Here is a 14,528-nt window from a genome sequence, read left to right as displayed (position 1 = left end):
CAATCATCCCTCAGCATTCCCACTGATTCCCACTGACAGTTACTTCCGCGGAAGGGCCTTGTATAATTGGTTCAGGAGTAGGGTTCAGGACTTACCTCACCAATAGACAACGTATACATTTTGTTTCTGTTGACAATAATGCATCTATACGATGTGTGACTTGTTGTGGTGTAATCGCAAGGTATACATTGTTAGGAAACTTTTTATCCAGTGTTAATGACATCAGCGATTTTCATAGATCTTCTGATACGCCCTCTTTCATTCTATAATTTGCCGATGATGTTATAATCGGTTTAGTTCTTAGAGATTTGGAAATTCCTTTACAAATTCTCAAGAGTTAACATTACACAATGGATATACCAGCCAACAATGAACCTCTTAATCTGCAAAAGACTAAGTTTACAAGCAATTCACTTGAAACGCTGGCCAGACAATGTTGTGCTTGACGACTCTCCGCTTGAAATGGTCTCATTTACTAAATTCTTTGTGTTTATTATTAATTGTAAGTTGTCATGGAAATTTCATGTTAACTATATACGGTACGTGTATTTGCAACTGATTGACAAATTGCCCTACATCGACGTAAATAAGCACTGAATTGATCAGTGTTTTAGTAGTATAGCCATGATAATGATAAAAAATCATGGGCGTACATACTCGAGCAGTATTCGAACCTACGACCTCCTGATCACCGGACAGGCGTCATCTCCACTAGACCACCGAGCTTTCGCCCGACAGCAAGTGTTGGTTCTAATCCTTATAGCAGGGCTCCACACTAACTTTTATTTTTGGTGGCCCAAAGGCAAACATCCGTCCTTTTTCCTTTAGGTTCGAATCCTGCTCGAGTATGTACGCCCATGATTTTTTTTTTATCATGGCTACTACTAAAACACTGATCAATCAGTGCTTATTTACGTCGATGTAGGGCAATTTGTCAATCAGTTGCAATGAAAACATCTCGACGGAAGAATTTCATGAATTTGAATACGGTATATTGCTGTAAGATTATATCTCGGAATATTGTATTATCAATATGTTAAAGTGTTTCCCCACCTACACTTTGCTTGCTTTATTATATCATTTTATATTTCCATACTTGATCTATCGATTGAGGAAGTAACCCGCCAGTGACAAATTATGTTTATTACAAGAAAAGGCCTGGAAGTTATACATCATTAACAACCACGTGGTAACACTTATGGTTGTTTCTCATCAATAACAAAATTTTCAAGATTAAAGGTTTACATTTATATCAATAATTAGGACAGTTAATGTTCAATTTCAAGAAAATGAGTTGCCTATAAAGTGTTTAGTGATGTATTCTGTAGAAATATCAGTGTTCATAATCGAATGCCCTACAAGTGAGTAAGTTCATTAACATTTAATCCACGCCATCCTCGCCCAGAATTATGTATATTATGTTTATATACAGTCAAACCTGTCTATATAGCGGCCACCCAAGGGAAACGGAAAAAGTGGCCGTATAGACAGGTGGCCGTTATAGACAGGTAGTCCAACTTTGTGCATATTGCTTACATGTTCATGTATCATCGTTGTATCCTTACAATGTCATGTACATGTGTATACATACGCACATACCGTGTGTTTCATGCATTATTTTAACCATGCCGGTGTATATGAAATATTATTGTTGCCCAGGTATGCGTTTTGTCGTGAAGAAAGCTTACAAAGTAGAAAAACATGCTGAATTATCGGCTCGGCTACGGCTCCATTGGATTTTTGGCCGCTATAGACAGGTTAAAATCTACCACGGGAAACAAAATTTGTGGCCGCTGGCCGCGTTAGACAGATGGTCGCTATACACAGGGTCTTTAACATTGTTTTTCTCTCGGCAGGCTCGGGGGGATTTTTCAGTGGCCGCTATAGACAGATGGTCGCTATAGACAGGTGGCCGCTAAGGCAGGTTTGACTGTATATTAATATATATATATATATATATTACGTTGTCCACGTGTTGGCGTGACATATCATCAAAAACAAAACTGAAACAAAGTTTTAATTTTCATAATAACGTTTTCATGAACATTCTCCCCTATCCAAATTTTTATTATGTAGACGGTTTTAGAACGAGACTAGATCATATTCTCAAAAGAAATATAGCCAACAAGTGCATCACTGTACTTAATCAAAATGGTAGATGTTAATATTTGGAATGCCAGCATTATAACCGTAAGAAAATACTTTCACATACACGCAGTTTATGTAAGGCATTGAAGAGTATCATCATCATTGTTTCATATGAAATGGTAATGGCGTGACTTCTTATTATTAAGCTGATGTTTCAGGCATGTTTAAAGGAATGTTCGTATAATGAGAAAATACATATCAAAACGTTCTTCCTGCTGATAAAGATGAATGAAAGTTGTTAATAAATGAATATTCCGAATGGTATAGCCAATATGTATAATACCAGTACTGATTAATTTTGCAGTATAATCCGAGACGCTTATGCCAATCTAGCATCAATGCCCTCCAAAACACACAATGCTACATGCTTCTTTGCGACGAAATCATCCGCACGAATCTTATTCCGAAAGCCTGAGCGAATTTACGCACAACGTTTAAATTTGCTTTGACGATAAACGTTGCTAGCTATTGTAAAAAGATGCTGTGAGGTGAAACATCCTATAAACCTACTGCTGGCTCCTTCATTGTAAACATTGATTCGCGTTCACTCTTCTGAGAATACTGTGTAAATAGATTAGCTGTGTGCAATTTGAGTTGTTCTAAAGTGGCAAGGTGATTTGACTAGTTGACCCGGAACCATTCATTTCGGACCTATTTATACATCCGTCTCATTAAAAGCTGACGTCTCTCAACACAAGGTCTATAATCTAATATAAAAAAATAACGAGAACCGCTTCCTTCCTACTTTTTTTTTTTTTTTTTTTGTGGGAACCTTGTCACCTCACACCCGAGACAACATACCCACAATCCAGCTCTAGATTATACATATAGGACTAAATGAGAAAAAAACAACAAAACAACAAATGAGAACAAAAACAGACTAAGCAACACATGGCATGCCATGGCTCTGTTGTTTCCCTAAAGACAAAGAGTTGTAAAAATCATTTCGGAACAGGGTGTTGGGGATAGGGGTGTGAATATTACAACTTTCGTTGTAACAGTGCTGACACGGATCAGTGGCGGATCTAGAGGGGACGCACCGGGCGCGCGCTCCCTCTTTATTTTTCATTTTTTGTTAAAAACAAGAGAAACAAAAAGAAAAAATGGGGGGGGGGGGCACGTGCACCCCCTTTAATTTTTTAAAAGCGCCTCCCCTTTTCTTCACAGTTTGTCTTTTTACCAGTACCCTATTGATTATACGGATTAAAATTTTTACAGTGGTTGTTTCTATCACAAACTCACATTTTGGGACTATTTTTAAAGCACTAAAATGTTGGGTTTTTGTTTCATCTGCAAATGGTAAATTATGCAAATGGTAAATTATGACTCAGCACGGCTCATAGAGGTATACGTCTTTCTCACATGCCTGACAAACTTTTTCTCACGTCTTACATATTCAACCCCCGCCCCCCCCCCCCCGCCCCCCCCCAAAAAAAGCAATAAACTTAATGAATACATGATTTAAACAAAACGAGCAAACGTGGATTTCCAACCACAATAAAGAGTAACATTTTGGAACAATCTTTTGTTCATTTTAAATCAGAATAAGCCAAAGTGTTATATTCAATGTGCTCCATACAGCGCAATTTACAAGGTTTAACGCCCCTTAAAGGGACAGTGCAGTACTGGTTGAGGAAAGGGATTCATGTTTTGAACATTTCTAAGTGAGATAATGAGAAACCTCTTATGAAATATGAAAGAGCATGTAATTCTAAGAAGGATTCATCGTTTATTTGATGAAAATTGGTTTTGAAATGGCTGATCCAAAAAAGTGATAATAATAAAAGGCGACAGGCCACAACTTTATTAGGATCTCTTTGTATCACCTTGTTTTTGGATATCTCAGCCATTTCAAAACCGATTTTCATCAAATAAACTTTTGATACCCTTTAGAATTGCATGCTCTTAGACATCTCATAGAGTGGTTTCTGAATATCTCGCAAAATGTTAAAAGCTAAATCCTCACCTCGACCAGAACTGTACACACCCTAACGTTAGACGGCAGGAGGGGGACCAACCACTCGGGGGACACCTGGGGACACTCTGTACTCCCTCCCTCGCACCCCCTCGGTCGCTTCGAACGCTCCATCGGAAAATTGCAAAATCGCATCCATTCGCAAAATCTCACACATATCTTCTCTCTGATCTTGGCATCTCTGTCTGAGAATCGTAAGACAAAAATGTTTGGTGTAAGTTCCTATCATTGATTCCACGTTATTTGAGTTCAATTTATTACAAAAAAAAGAGACAACAACAGTGAATCAAATTAAACAGAAAGATAAAATCGGGTACCTCATCCAATGGGGAGGACAACAAACAAGAGGCTTCGAGGAAGTAACCTCGAACGACCCCATGTCCACCAACTTTTAAAGCACGTTACTGCTACGAACTGATTCCCATATCATTTTATTCCCTGAGGTTGAGGAAGAGCGTCTGTTTGTCTTATCGTGTGTGGGCTGTCTGCGTGTGAACATCAAAACGCGTAAAAACCATCTCCATAACGTTACCATAAATTTCATCACTTGCGCATTGCAGTAACAGCATACGGACGCACGGGTACGTCGACTGTCCTAGTGATAGCAATCCCCATCCTATCGGGTGCCCAAAGAGCGTACACTCTTTGGTGCCGGTGGTGCCCATCCTCCGGTAGTAGTGGCAGCCATTCATCACCTACAGCGCCAGCTAAGCTGCAAGATTGAACACACTCCATCCATCCATCGCGCAGGGCTTGTGGTTTTCTGCTGTGTGTATTACGTACGAATACAGGGTGCATATCATACGGTCAAAAGTGCGGCGCGGTGAGACTACGTTAGACGTGCAGCAGCAGACGGAGACATGGCGAGTGTGGCACTGAAGGGTGAGACGACCCGTCTGGGCCTGTCAAATAAGAACTATGGCCGATCATATGGAGCTACGATGAAATCACAACAAGAAACGTACATACAACACAACATAGAAGTAGGAGAAACGTTGCAAGGAATATCGATCAAATATGGTGTACCGGTAAGTACATGAAACGTTCGTTCAGTATTTTTGTCTTGACGTGCATCCATAGGCATAGCACAGCTGCAGAACGTGTGTAAAAATGCCTGCCCGCTCCACGGACCACGGGTTGTGACACTGTCACGAGAAACCAGGGCTAGGCCCCTACTAGCTGTCATGAAAACACACCGATTGTGCTTACTAGGGTATACAGTTGACCATGTTGACAGTGTGTTATTGTGTTTCTCATATTCCTAATGTAGAAAGTTTCGAAATTTGACAAGATTATCAATTTAGATTTTTAATCTAATTCAGAAATCACGGGAAGCAAGAATTTTCTTGTTTGGTAATGCCTTTAAATTTACCCTTGTCAAATTTGTCAAAATGAAATGCAGCCTTTTTTAAAAAAAATCCTTTTAACATACTGTGCTGTGCAGCTGAGATTGCATTGCCAATGCATATAGCTGTAGTGTAACATATTGTACCATGTACATGTATGGTAGGGGTCCAACCCACCGACCGGGTCCATAACGACCGGCCGCGCATTATAATGGCATTGCGCGTACAGAAAGAAAATGTACGCATGGGACTACGCGCAACGGTGTTCGATTCTTCACTGGGCTACGCTACCGAGTAAAATGTGGCGAAAACAACTAAGTATTCCCTCTAAATTACCGAAATTTAGCAAAATCGAATAAGGTTTATCGTGTAACTACATATAACTAGGCCTACCTTTGCTGACTCGTTGTTAGATGTAGAGTATCCTTCCGTAATAAATTTGACGATTTTGACCGCAAAATTGTCACCGCCGCTTGTACGATCGTGCACACATGTACACGTTACACATACACATGACATAAACATTTTGTCGCCCGCTACGACCGTACGAGTTGATGCAGAAACGAGAAATGAATGTGAAAAAACAAACCGACTCATCTAATTTATTTCAATTACGATGAAAAGTTTCCTAATGAAAATCAAGTCAAATTCATCAAACAGTCCTTCAAAAGTAATATCGAAGGATTCAAAATATATTCAAATATTATTGGGGAAAAAAATTACGACTAGAAAAAAACAGCAGCTTGTCGAAAAAACGCGTTTAAGTACGCTTTATACGTATTGTCAATAGAGGGCGGGGTGGTCGGTCGATATGAGCCCGGCAACTGAGTGCGGAAAAAATGACACCCCACGCGTTCGAAGCCGCCATCTAGAGCGCGTACCTCAGATCGCATTTTCAGTGCGCGCTTGTGAATCCGGAGTATTTTCTCCACACGTGAGTAAAATTTCAGGCAAATTGTGAGATTTTTCACGTTTCTATTGATAGAAAAACTTTAGGTGTCCGATATTATGAACACCCAACCATACTGCAAAGTTGTTGTTTGTGTGTCGGCCTAAGTAACGGTGCGGTTAGAGAGTCTAGTCTTAGATGCAGAAGTGTTGTGATGCAGAATGTGTAAAAGTAATCCCTTGAACTCAGCCAAGCCCAAGGATTGGGAAGGTCGAAGAGTTTTCTCCAGAGGCTACATGTACATGTACACTGTACATTTGTACGATACAATTGAAATGGCAAGGACAGCTCAGAGTCATAGTAAAATGGTAGGAAAACAGAAGAGCAACAGCTGTAATGGTCTAGTCTAGAATCTAGATCACAGTCTAGATCAATTCTGTGAATGTACATGTATGTAAAATGTACTGTATAGTGTAGGTCTACTGTACACTAACACGAGTACTGAGTCTATGACATAGACTATGTGTAGCACAGGGATCTGTTGGAAATACAAATTGTGCAGTAGATGGCTTTACATGTACAGTACATACAATTGTATTGTAAAAAAAACTGACCCCTGATTAGATTACAGATGAAACACAATACACATTTTTGCATTATGATCTTTACACAGTATCCTTTCTGTTTCTGTTTTGGGTGCATCTGTATTGTATCTCACAATTATTTACATGTAAAGATCAGTGGCTTCGGACAAAAAAGAGGAACAAAGGACAAGAAAAGTTGAAGGGTACATGTACATGTATGTAGATCTATATTATTACTGTGCACTACCCTAATGAGATCATGCGACAGAAAAAGAGAAAAATGAAATACAAATTTGTATGTCCGGGGTCATTGTGGTTTCTTACACGGTATGCAGTATACAATGTACGATGTAAATTTTGCTCATGTTTTCGCTGACTAGCGTATGATTATAAAGTACTTGTTCTCAGCGTGCGATAACTACAAATGTACATGTATTGTCTGCAGTTTGCACCGCGTTGATGTCGCACCTGGCATATATTATCCCCAAGCTGGCCCTAATTGGCCCTAGATACAGTGTGTAGAGAGTTACTACAAATAAACTCTACAGTAGCTACAATTGTACATGTACAGCTACAGAGCCAGCACTGCATGCAGCATGCACTTGTTTTGATAGCTTTTGTTTGACTCAGATGATAACTTTCTTTGTTGGTCAAAATTCCTCTGGATTGCCAGTTGCATTGTATATTATATAATTTGTATGATGTACAAGTGTAGCATATGTGAGCAATACTATCAACCATCAATATCCAAGAGAAACTCCAGTACCTTGATGCATGTTTAATATACACACAAACTTTCAATAATTGTTATACATTCCTATTGTACATTGTAAACTGCAGCAATACCCCCTGAATGTGGCATTGCAAACAACATCGTTATGCCTCAGTGAGTTTGGGAGAGTAAAGGTTATGTGGTTGTCTACTGTAAATGTGACAAAAAGGAACCAGCAACTATAATGTTTGTTGTTGTTGTTTTTTTGTGTGTGTGTTTTGTTTTCAAGTGTGTTTTGTTGGGTTTTGTTGGGTTTTGTTGGGTTTTTTTTTTTTTTTGAAAATGCATGATGAAAAATTCAGTGTACCCTGGTACAATGTATGCTGACTGTCAGGATAATGTGGTTTTCTCCACGCTCTTTGTAGTCTATTTTGCAGAGAGCCCAATAATGAGTTGTTGACTGAAAGATTTATAATTTTCAAAGTCTTGGTTGCCCCTGTTTTTCCCCCATTTGGGACAAGTATCATAGTACAGGTCATGCCTGTGCAGTGTACAGCTGTACTGTATCGAAATAATGATTAGAATAATAATACAGTAAACCTCGCATGAGTCGAAGCTCTCGGGACTGTCAAAAATGCGTCGACTTAAGTGAACTTCGACTCTCGCGAGAGTCGATTTTTTTTCGACTCACAGTTATGTACATGTATTATAGTACATTTGCATGCATGTGTGTGTGTGTGTGTGTGTGCGTGCGTGTGTGTGTTTGCATTCAAATTTGTCTGTTCTTGAAGATAATGTTCTTATTTTGTTCTAAATTGAACATGGAATTTGTATCAATACTAGTGGTAAAACGTAGTTCTGAGAATGTCTGCGCTAATGTGGCAATGTGCATGTGCTATGTCTATGGTGCAACATAGGGAGCCGTTTCTGTCAACCTACCCTGAGACAAACACTCTTCCAGGCCCATCCCACCTCCATTGAACAAAACTATACAGCCAGCGAGCCGGGCGCGGCACGCACAAACAAGCTCCGCCCACTTGGCCTGTCACTAAAATATTAAAGCAGCGATTGGTTGACCAAGTTTAGTATGGATGTGCTGTGTGTATGGATAAAGTATGGATCGATGTGCTGTGTGTATACATGTATACATGTGTATGTATTCGACATGCGTGCGGAGCGGTACGGCGAGTGTGCATGCTTACCTGCAGCAGGTCAGGGGACGGGGTTCTGCGACATGCCGATTTTTTTTTTTGTTCTCGAAAATGTAATGAGAATGCCAGACAAATCTTCTTCGGCTCAAGTGATGTAAATTACGTGTGTTTTGTACAAAAGGGACTGAAGGTTTTACTTCGACACAGCCGAAATTCGACTCTCGTACTTCGGCTTATCCAAATATTTCTTAGAGAAAATACATAGGGAAAAATCGGGACTTTGTATTTTGCTTCGAGTTAAGTGATTTTCGACTCACTCGACGTCGACTTATCCGAGGTTTACTGTACTAATACATGTACGTATGTACTAATGTCCTGTGATGCAGTTCAGTGAAGAATTTAACTTGTAGTGATCAGCTTTAACAGGTTATAAGATTTACATGTAAATGTACATGGTTGATGAATTTCAATTTGTTATGGTGATGTGCATGGTTGTACACTGTAGTCATATTGTTTAGAAGTGAGTGTTCATACAAGAGTATCTTGTACCAAGGAGGTATTATACCTCCTTGCTTGTACAATGTACAATGTATGAATACTAGTAATGCAATGATTGATTTGACTGTTTGTTGATGCATACATGCTCATGTATCAATGCTAGAAGAGCAGAAGAGCAATGAAATCACAGTGCAGAGGGCATTGTGTACATTGTACAATGTATAATTTATGGTGACATACGTACATATATTGTACATGTACAGCTGTATCTGAATGATATGAAAGATGCAATAAACAGGTTACGCTGTATTAAAAACACAGTCATCACATTACAGTGTTTAGAGTGCAATCAGCATGCTACCCATATATTTGGCATGATACAATTGTATCCTATACTTTACACCAGAGTGACTTCCTGCCACCTGGTGACAGAGTACTTTGAGTCATTTGCAAGGTTTGGATTTGGTCTCACTTCTGGTTTGACAATGAATCACATCCAGTAGATACACTCATGCACACATTGCTGGAAGGACTCCATAACCTTGATTTTAGTAGTACTTGTACATGTAGATAATTAAAACAGAGGGCCAAGTATTCAGGGCATTAGTCTCTGTGTTAATGATTGCCAAGGTCAGTTCAGGGCCCTGTCACATGTACATACATGTATTGTACATCCAAGTGTATTCTCATAGGCCTTTACAATATGTAGCTGAGATTGATGTACATTAATGTGCAATACAACTGGGAGATCTTGATGCTGCAGCCATGATTGCTTTGATACAATATTATACAGTTTGTACACAAATGTATGTGTATGCACAGCTACAGGGCTGTACAGTGTACATGTACAGTACAATCAGTGACACAATAGTTTTGTTTTGTTTTCTACTATAGACCATTGTTGCCGTCTATGTACAAGTAGTTCCATTCCTGCCCCAAGTATACTTGAGAAAGAGGCATGTGTTTATACAATGTACTGTACTTTCCGTTCACGTTTCATTTCATGAAAAGCTAAGTGAGTTCCTGGCTTATCTTTTACGGCCATCCAGAAAACAAGACACCAGATATGTATCTCTTGTCAGATATGCTCTACAAAGATAGTCAAATGACTATATGTAAAACTTTGCATTGTACATGTATGCTTTTATTTTGTTTTGTTTTCTTACATACATGTACTTCTGTTGACCTTCCACACCCCCACACCAGTGATACATGTTATTATCAACACAGTGGAAAATTTGTAATCTTGCACCCATGGGCTGTGGAGATAGAGAGGTTTGGCAATGCAAATGCACAAAGTGTACATTCAAATATGTTCGCTGTATCCACTTCACATGTCCAGTAACATACGCCATGATGTACAGTAATACAGCCAATCATCGCACATTGTACAGTAAAATTATTTGTGACAGAATATGCAAGGCGCAACGTTCAAGTACAACATGTTCAGTTGTACATGTACACATGTAAGTGTTTGCCCGGGCAAGTGAAAATCAAACTCGGGCAAGTGTTTGGGAACAAGGAGAAAAATGCTTGCCCAAATTGGGCAAGCAAAAAGTTTTGAAGTCACCTCTTTTTTTTTTTCATTTCCCCCTTCAAATTCATGAAGTCAACCATACAGAAGCCCAAAGATATTGACTGCTTAATTTCATTTTACAGCAACCAACTTTCCAACACTTACACCATGTATTGAACCAAGTTTGTTTATACTCCAGTGTGTTTAAGCATGTGAATCAACCTGTGCTGTTTGGTCAAATGACTGTGCTTTATCAAGCTCTTGACTTACAAGTGATTTTCTATATCATTTTCTTATATCTCCTATTCTTAAAATCAATGTTCGGCATACATATGTTCTGCAACAATTAGAAAATCTACTTGCCTGACTGGGCAAGATGCTAAAAAAAAGAAAAAGTAAATACTCAATTCTGAGTGATACATGCCATTAAAACCAAGTTATGTACATAGTGTACGTACACATAACACCCCGATACTCATGCACAATGTACTGTAGAACTTGACAAAATATCAAACATTTTGTCTCTTAGATTGTCTTTATGAATATATTATGAAATATTACATATTTTCAGACTTCAAAGTGATGTTGAATATTTATGCATTTGACTCAGATCTTGTATTTCTGGTGGGTGCATATTTTCAAGCTGAAAATTACATGTTGTACCTTTCTTTCCTGTGGATAAACAATGTTTTCTACAGTGCATGTTTACAACTCTGTGAATATTCCTCAGTAGTCCCTCCAAATCTTATGATGTAATCATCGTTGGAAATTTGCTTGGCTGTCCATGAATTGATTTCGTCCTCTGCTTCTTTGTTTTTGTTTTGCATATGTCCAGATCGAACAAATAAAGAGAGCAAACAAGCTGTTCACCAATGACATTTTTATGAGGAAAACGCTGAGCATTCCTGTTGGTGACCAACCCTTACCAGCCAATGTCCTAGAGACGGCCACTGCCACCGCCAATGGAAGCCCAGCGAGGAGAGCGCCCCCTACTGCCAAGAGGAGAGAAGGGAGTTCAGACTCGGAAGAGGACAGTGGGGGGAAAATTGAAGAAGACGACCGAGATGTAACCATGGACTTCTTTAATCGTATTGACAGACAAGTGAGGGAGAAGAAACACAATTTGAAGAAAATTGAGAAGAATAGCAGGTATGGCGGCCAGAGTGGGCTATTTCATTTGCTGTTTGCCAAATTATTGCATGTTACTGTGTACAGTACATATATAATCAATGTACATTGTATATGTATGTATATTTTGTTTTTTTAATTTTTTGTAGAACTGATATTTGCAAAATCAGGAACATGTAAAATATTGCCTCCTGTATAAACCCAAATGCTCTTTTCCAAAAGGTGCGAAATCAATCATTTTTCCCCTGGGATATCATAGAAAAGTTTACACTGTAAACTCAACCTTTCACAAATTTGCCTTATAAGTATCAATTTGCAAAGCATTAAACTTGTGAATTTCTGTGGCATATTTAGTAATGATCTTAGTGATCAGCCTGAGTGTAAACCCTGTACGTTACATAGAGACAGTCTACATGTGTGTAATTTTAAATGCAATAATATTACAGTCTAAATTTTAGGAATTACAACTATATATATAAAATGCAGATCATGTTACCTGTCAAATTAGTTGAATCTGCAAAGTTTTAAGTATTTTTTTTTTTCAGCAAGATTTACAGTAATTTGGTCCCTAATTATTTTTCAAAGTACATTGTACAAATCACTTTTACAGCTTTCATGAAGACTTTTTGGTATTTAATTGAATATCCTTTTTATTTTTTGCCTGTAATTTCCACTGTATCATTTTGAGGTTTTGTTTCTTTGTTTCTTTGTTGGTGTTTCCCCACAGTATTGGTGAGATTGAGGCCATGTCTCCCAACATCCAGTCAGCCCCTTCTCCCTCCCAGAGCTATACCAGGATAGCTGAGGGGGGCAAGGCCCCTGGAGAGAGCTACCAACTCAGCGCAGTCACCGTGGCAACGGAAGGGGAGTCCAATCTTGTGGAGACAACTCCCCCCGTGGAGGTTGGGGGCTCCCTGTCTCCGCTCCTAGGAGGTAGGCTCAAACGAAAGACCAAGAATGTTGCAGACAAAAGCTGGCCTGTATAAGTGTGCTTTCTTCCCTCCCCTTATTATTTATCATATCCATCTCTACATCTCCACCACAACTCCAACCCCTGTGTCTGGGTGCTCTATGTACACCTCAACTCCCTTCCAGTGGTCATTATATATTTTTAGGTGTTTGTTCACTGATTGTGTGATTGCTTGCTTCACGGAAGACCAATGCCCGTCATTGAATTTCACAAAGTTTTATCTGCACCATCATCTGTATTAAATGTTCCATGTTGTTTGTTTCCACTATCCTCTTCTCAGCAAAAAGGAAAAATAATTTTAAATAAATGCATATTATACATTCACAAATAGAATGAAGAATCATTGTTTTACTTTATCATCGTTGTATAAATGTGTTGGCATTATTAGGCTGCTGAGATACAATGTACATTTGTACATGTATGCTCATTTGTAGTGCCTTATCATTCCAAAATACACCAATTACAGTCATTAGTATATTATTGATACCAGAAATGGAATTAAACGAGACTTATATTTCATGGGTTACCTTCATGCAAGCTCTCTTTACTATTGAAAGTTCTCTTGGATGTGATTTGTGAAATTTTCTGGAAATTTAAATGATATTGAATGTGCAAGCATCATATATTGAAGGCAGTTAGACATTTGGTTGACAGCGGCTTTGGTAGTGTCTTTCTAGTAGCTGACTGTCACACCCTAATGCTTTTGGAGAAGATTGGATCATTTGCTTGTGTCTCTAAGCCAACCGCTCTTCTGCAATACAAACAAAATATCAAAATGTCATGCCTGTCATAGCATTGTGTGTGCTCATGCAATGTATATTGTATTTTCTGTTTTGATATATTATTGTCACAGTTTAGAGAAGTGCAGTGTTGTGGGAGTTGGTAGTATATCATGTCAATATGTGTTGATTTTCCCAATGTGATTATGCAATCTTTCCAGTAGCTTTCCATTATTAGTGTGATATTGCAAGTAGAGCAGTTTATATGGTATGTGGCATGCTTGTGTGAATATACGTTTGTCAGACGTGTCTGCACACAGAGGTGCCTAGATTAGTGTCAGTGTTTGCACGAATAAGTCAGTACTTGTGCCCAAATTGCAAATTTTCTCTGGACGAATTGTGTGGCACACGATGAGATAATTAAGCCACCAGGTACCTAATTACCTGGCAATTATCCACTTTTCTCTATACCGGCTGATATAACATGTGATGTTTCCTTTGAGCATTGCCGGCATTAAAAGTGTGGAGGAAAAAGTGCTATGTCAAGGTTAATGTTAGAGTGCAGTAAATGCTACATTTGGACAACCAAACAATTCTCCATATCACATGCATTTTTGTACTGGTATTGCGCAAGTAATTTGGATCTACATTGTACGTACCATTATTTTTGCACTGTAATAACTCATTGCTCATTCATTTTTTTTTTTTTTTTTTTTTTGTTCAATGACAATTGCCTCATTCATATTATGTATATATTTTTGTTTCTACTGGTAAATGTCTTTAGCAGAAATGGACACAAATGGCAGATTGGCAAAAACGATCAACTACAGCTGTAGCACAAACTTTTGTGTTCGGGTGTATTGATTATAACTGCTTGTGTGTATAAATAAGC

At 38.7% G+C, this 14,528-nt stretch overlaps 1 protein-coding gene across 1 annotated transcript; it reads left to right on the top strand.

Moving 5' to 3' along the window:
- The first annotated feature begins 4,978 nt into the window (after positions 1-4,978).
- Positions 4,979-14,307, top strand: LOC140237595 (lysM and putative peptidoglycan-binding domain-containing protein 2-like). The gene is made up of 3 exons (XM_072317527.1): positions 4,979-5,151; positions 11,655-11,968; positions 12,675-14,307. Exons 1-3 carry the CDS (start codon positions 4,984-4,986, stop codon positions 12,931-12,933), a joined length of 741 nt encoding a protein of 246 aa, XP_072173628.1. The 5' UTR covers positions 4,979-4,983; the 3' UTR covers positions 12,934-14,307.
- Positions 14,308-14,528: the final 221 nt, after the last annotated feature.

The sequence above is a fragment of the Diadema setosum genome, chromosome 14 (assembly GCF_964275005.1).
Source record: "Diadema setosum chromosome 14, eeDiaSeto1, whole genome shotgun sequence".
In the NCBI taxonomy this organism is placed as follows: domain Eukaryota; kingdom Metazoa; phylum Echinodermata; class Echinoidea; order Diadematoida; family Diadematidae; genus Diadema; species Diadema setosum.
The sequence above is the reverse complement of the archived record's forward strand: the minus strand, read 5'-3'. Positions and strand labels throughout refer to the sequence as shown.